At 43.3% G+C, this 5,996-nt stretch overlaps 1 protein-coding gene across 1 annotated transcript; it reads left to right on the forward strand.

The window, feature by feature from the left end:
- The first annotated feature begins 2,290 nt into the window (after positions 1–2,290).
- Positions 2,291–5,150, forward strand: LOC123130341 (cytokinin dehydrogenase 9). Its single transcript, XM_044550261.1, has 6 exons — positions 2,291–2,487; positions 3,073–3,671; positions 3,760–3,887; positions 3,974–4,234; positions 4,332–4,594; positions 4,682–5,150. The coding sequence occupies exons 2-6, from the start codon at positions 3,080–3,082 to the stop codon at positions 5,001–5,003; spliced, it is 1,566 nt and encodes a 521-aa protein (XP_044406196.1). The 5' UTR covers positions 2,291–2,487; positions 3,073–3,079; the 3' UTR covers positions 5,004–5,150.
- The last annotated feature ends 846 nt before the right edge of the window (positions 5,151–5,996 follow it).

A 5,996-nucleotide genomic window follows, 5' to 3' on the forward strand; every position in this document is an offset into this window, starting at 1 on the left:
CAACAACCTGCCCAATTACCATCCACCGATTTCGGCAGTGGGTGGCCCCCATCCACTGATCTGGCGATGTGTGGGGGACTCCTACTGTGATCAGGCGCCGAGCCTACTGGTAATCGACAGCGTGGATGGAAACAGCAAAGGAACAACTGAAAGCATTCTGTCACAAAAGAGGCATGCAGATGCAGATCAATGTCACCTTTCTGAATTGCATGTCATGGATCAGGGAATCTAATCTCCATTCTGGACTCAGCCTACCATGTGGGGGTAGTGGTAGCTTTCTAATGGAGATGGGCACGTTTCTATTCAGCATCTATATTAGTTCAAACAAAAGAAGAAATCTCTCTACAAAGCTTAGGAGAAACAAATTGTTTGGGAAAATGCAAATGGTTTCTGTGTGACCTATGACTAATAGGCTAAGGGTTGTGAGGTGTTTCTTGGGTTAGTACATACAAATTCGGCTACTCTTACAGGCATCTAGTTGACACCTCAAGACCCTATATATTGTAAAGCAACTCTAATACTTCTTTGCAGATGTACATAGAGCTCCGGTGTTGATATATTTACTAAAAGAAACCATTTAGAAGGACATTTTCGATATTCGTCTACCATTAGAATTTTACCTTCCGCTTTCTTGGAAAAGATGCACACTCCCTGGAGGCATCTAGTTGACACCTCAAGACCCCATATATCGTAGCAAACTCTAATACTTCTTTTCAGATGAACAGGGCTCAGGTGTTGATAAGTCATTCTTGGATAGTGATATTAGGTATTATCAATGGTGGCACCAGCCACATCCCTGCAGCCAAAGATAAGATTAGGATACCACTTCTGCCACGAATTATGTAGAGTATATATTCAGAAAGAATATATAGCGTTGTCCCTAGTACCTACCACGTGACAATTGACTATTGTTCTTTCAGCTTATTGCATAACTCCAGATTTCAATACCATGATCCCCCAAATCTCGAGTGGTAAGAATTTTTTTCACATTCCAAAATTTTAGACCACGCAATGAGTGACAGTGAAAGTGGAATCTGGCTGGTTGAATAGGTCGAGTATATGATTGGTACGGCTTTCAGAATTCAACACCATAGTCTATTGGATTGGATGTAACCTTCCATATATGTATTGATATACCAATAATACACTGATGGTACCACGATAAAAAATACACATGGACACATAGAAAAAAAAAGTATTGCTTCTGGTATTCAAGGAGACCTTACTGGACCCGGCTCTCCTTATACTGCCATATGTTTCCTCAGGGAAGAAGGCTTAGTACCATAATACGTTGCTTGGTGACTACCTTTTCTCTGTATTGAAGAAAGAGCTACCTTTTTTCTTTTCTTTTGAGAAACACCGAACAATGTAGACGCACACACTCACACCATAGAACATAGAACACCTACTGAAGACCGGGTAGATATGTTAATATAAATGATATATTTATGGTTGGTTCTATTTGAAGGTATGTTAATATGAATGATAGATCTATGGTTCGGTCTATTTAGATTCTCTAATCACTGTTGATGTCTTCTACTCCCTCCGTTCCTAAATATAAGTCTTTTTAGACATTTCAAATGGAACAACATACAGATGTATGTAGTCACTTGGTGGAATCACTAGAAAGACTTATATTTGGGAACGGAGGGAGTAGAACATATGATCAGTGAGACGTGAATCAAATCATCCAGCTGACAATATCTTTTGTGTCCAGTAAAAGTAAATGCTTATTTGCCCGGTCCCCTCACCTCCACTTTGATTTACAAGGTGTAGGTAGTTATTGATTCCCCTTTTCATGGAGTTCCCGGTTATCCACAGGATTGTCGCGTATGATACAAAAGATGTTCTCTAATCACCATACATGTAAAGTACAGAAAAGACAGAACATTCAGTTTGTTACATACATTATTTCACATTGCCTTCAGACAGATATCATAATATACGGGAAACAACAAGGGCCTGAGTAATTCTGACATTTTAGAGAAGCTACCATAAGAACAGAGATTTTTATTCTGAAAAACCTTCAGATAATCCGATGGGAAACATGCAAGACTATTGCGTCACTAGCTCAGGTGGCGAGCAATGCCATGTGGGCAAAGGGATTCTACAATATCAAGCTAAAGCTCCTGACCACTAAAAAAAGGAAAAATGCCTAGGTGATCCATGTCCATAAGATTTTGCAACCACAAAATATCAAATTCTAGAACTCAAAATGCTGAAAAGGATATTTCTATCAGCATGTCTATAAATGGCCAGACAGAAGGATTCTTACCGATATACATGTCTGCGAAAATAGATTTGCATGAAGTCAGAAAACAGTCCCACCAGCATCTGAAAAAACATCTGGGAATAAGCCTTATCAGATATGCTCAACAAGATGCTTGTCACTCACAAATCCAAAAGCACAGAGATAACATCTTGGCTTGTCCTGCCGAACATCAATTGAATTTGAGGGATCAAGTGGGCCTGCTCGATAGCAATCAGGTTTGCCACTTGAATCAATTTGTTAGTACCATCTGATGACTTGATCAGAAGTTCAATCCTGCTGAGATACACATGTACACAAGTTAAATATCTGTGTCTGTTAACTGCTTCTGTTTCATCTGTGCCATGTCCTTGTTTTCTTTCTCCCTGGCAAGGTGCAGTCAGTGATATGTTTAGTGATAGACAGAGCATACTGAGTGAATGCATCATTTTGCCCTTCCTCCATACACTTCCTGACAGTTGTCGCAGGATGCTTAAAACATAAGCCAGAAAGAACGAATACCAGACTCTAGAATGGAACCATTCCACCACTGCAACATAATCTTTGATCCAAATTGTCCTAGCAGCCTGTCCTCACACAGTCACACAGGTTCTAGTACCAAACAGTGCCCTGGACTTGTTTGACCACACCACTACCTGCACCAGCCCACATACGTACCCTTCAAGTTCTCCTTTAAATCCCCTGCCCTCCCTCCATCTCCACTCCCATCCCTCTGCTCTTGCAGTGAACCACTACCCTGCTACACATCTTTCATCTTTCTCCTGAAAACATCACCACTGAACTTGTTTATTCTTGACCTACAGAAGAGCCATGAAGCAATTAGTCCTGCAGTACCTGAAGCTGTTCCTGTTGCTAGGGCTTAGCGGAGTCACAACCGAGCACGTGCCTAAATATGATGTGCTTGCATCCCTGGGGACGCTCCCCCTTGACGGCCATTTCAGTTTCCACGACTTGCCTGCAGCTGCAAGGGACTTCGGCAACCTCTCCAGTTTCCCGCCAGTCGCTGTGCTTCACCCAGGTTCAGTGGCTGACATTGCCAGAACCGTGAGGCATGTGTTCTTGATGGGTGAGCACTCCACGCTCACAGTGGCAGCTCGTGGACATGGGCACTCGCTATATGGGCAGTCCCAGGCTGCTGGAGGGATTGTCATCAGAATGGAATCTCTTCAGAGTGTCAAAATGCAGGTGCATCCTGGTGCATCACCGTATGTGGATGCCTCAGGTGGAGAACTCTGGATAAATGTCTTGAAAAAGACGTTGAAGTATGGTTTGGCGCCGAAGTCATGGACAGACTACCTCCACCTTACGGTCGGGGGCACGTTGTCAAATGCGGGTGTCAGCGGGCAGACATTCCGGCATGGTCCACAGATCAGCAATGTGAACGAACTGGAGATTGTAACTGGTATGAACTGACCTATATATTAGGTTGATTTGAACAACTAGGAGAGTAAATAATGTGGCTAACTTTCTACCATGATTTCCAAATGCAGGAAGAGGTGATATTATCACTTGCTCACCAGAACAGAACTCTGATCTCTTCCATGCTGCTCTTGGTGGTCTAGGTCAATTTGGCATCATTACTCGGGCCAGGATCGCTCTTGAGCCTGCTCCACAAATGGTAAATCGAAAGAACACATTTGTTACAACTCCATGCTAGTACATTTTAGTAAGCATATGCTCATGAGTTCATTGGATGTACAACAGGTAAGGTGGATAAGAGTTCTCTACTTAGATTTCGTGAGCTTCACCGAGGATCAGGAGATGCTTATTTCAGCAGAGAAGACCTTCGACTACATTGAAGGTTTCGTAAGCATAAACAGAACAGGCATCCTAAACAACTGGAGGTCATCATTCAATCCACAGGACCCAGAACGGGCTAGCCAGTTTGAAACAGACAGAAAAGTGCTCTTCTGCCTTGAGATGACAAAGAACTTCAACCCTGAAGAAGCTGACATCATGGAACAGGTGAGCCAATGATTTGTCCTTGTGTTACTAAAGATGTTTGTGTATAGTGTTATCAGGTGGCCTGAGTGGTTGAATCCATATGTATATGTGTTTACAGGAGGTCCATGCACTACTATCTCAACTCAGATACACACCACCGTCCTTATTCCACACGGACGTCACTTACATGGAGTTCTTGGATAGGGTGCACTCCTCTGAGATAAAGCTGAGAGCTAAGGGCTTGTGGGAAGTCCCACACCCATGGCTTAATCTCATCATCCCAAGAAGCACTGTCCATACATTTGCAAAGCAGGTCTTTGGGAAAATCCTCGAAGATAACAACAATGGTCCCATATTGCTCTACCCAGTGAACAAGTCCAGGTAAATTGCTTTATGTACCGAAATCAAAAACCCCATTCAGAAACTCTTATACATCATGTCATAGTATTTTCATCTTGTTTCATGCAGATGGGACAACCGAACATCAGTGGTCATACCAGATGAGGAAGTTTTCTATCTGGTGGGATTCCTACCCTCGGCGATAGGCCCCCACAGCATCAAGCGTACACTGAACCTGAACAACCAGATAATAGAGTTCTCTAACAAAGCAAGTATTGGGGTGAAGCAATATCTTCCAAACTACGCCACAGAACCCGAGTGGAAAGCCCACTATGGGGCTAGGTGGGACGCATTTCAACAGAGGAAAAACACCTATGACCCCCTGGCAATCCTAGCTCCAGGACAGAGAATATTTCAAAAGACACCAGCGTCACTACCCTTGTCCTCATGAGAGTTTCTACTGTAAAAAATGTGTAGCAATATGTCTATTTTTTTTCGGAATAGTTTGAATTGCTTACCACATATGTCACGTGGTTAGCAATATGTCTGTTAGTATGGAACTATAGTCACTTTGCAAAAGATAGCGAACTGTAGCGTGAAAAACACAGTGTACAGAGTGGTGACTATTAAGTAGTGGTGATGCTCAAAATACTTTTAGCAGTGAGATCAATGAAGATCAGCAATGACATACCTTTGAGTTGTGTCTGATCCTCTTTTGAAGCAATCATTTGAGGATTATATCGGTCCATGAAACAGCTGTTGTTACAGCACAAAGATAAAGCCATGCAATGATGAACTGAATCACTAACCAGTGGAACTCATGCTGAATACTGTGTTAATTGATGACGGGTAGAAAAGGCTGGTCTCAGGTAAACCGGTGATTAACAAATAAAGGTGTCTGACAGACTGACATGTGAAAGAGACCTGTATAGATGCAGAAAATGAACTGAGTTCCACCCAGGAAAAAATATTATGTATTGGTGCAGGAAGCCGGATGGATGAAGCGGCGCCAAGCTTCTGGCATTCTCTGTGACAAGAGAGTGCCACAAAAGCTAAAAGGCAAGTTCTACAGGACGGCGGTTCGACCCGCAATGTTGTATGGCGCTGAGTGTTGGCCGACTAAAAGGCGACATGTTCAACAGTTAGGTGTGGCGGAGATGCGTATGTTGAGATGGATGTGTGGCCACACGAGGAAGGATCGAGTCCGGAATGATGATATACGAGATAGAGTTGGGGTAGCACCAATTGAAGAGAAGCTTGTCCAACATCGTCTGAGATGGTTTGGGCATATCCAGCGCAGGCCTCCAGAAGCTCCAGTGCATAGCGGATGGCTAAAGCGTGCTGAGAATGTCAAGAGAGGGCAGGGTAGACCGAATTTGACATGGGAGGAGTCCGTTAAGAGAGACCTGAAGGATTGGGGTATCACCGAAGAGCTAGCTATGGA

This window comes from Triticum aestivum, chromosome 1B (assembly GCF_018294505.1).
Source record: "Triticum aestivum cultivar Chinese Spring chromosome 1B, IWGSC CS RefSeq v2.1, whole genome shotgun sequence".
Taxonomy (NCBI): Eukaryota; Viridiplantae; Streptophyta; class Magnoliopsida; order Poales; family Poaceae; genus Triticum; species Triticum aestivum.

Excerpts from the sequence above, each read along its gene's own strand:
- LOC123130341 (XM_044550261.1), top strand. The coding sequence starts at position 3,080 with ATGAAGCAATTAGTCCTGCAGTACCTGAAGCTGTTCCTGTTGCTAGGG. Across the intron at positions 4,235-4,331 it reads AAGCTGACATCATGGAACAG|GAGGTCCATGCACTACTATC; the intron begins GTGAGCCAATGA and ends ATGTGTTTACAG. Across the intron at positions 4,595-4,681 it reads TACCCAGTGAACAAGTCCAG|ATGGGACAACCGAACATCAG; the intron begins GTAAATTGCTTT and ends TGTTTCATGCAG.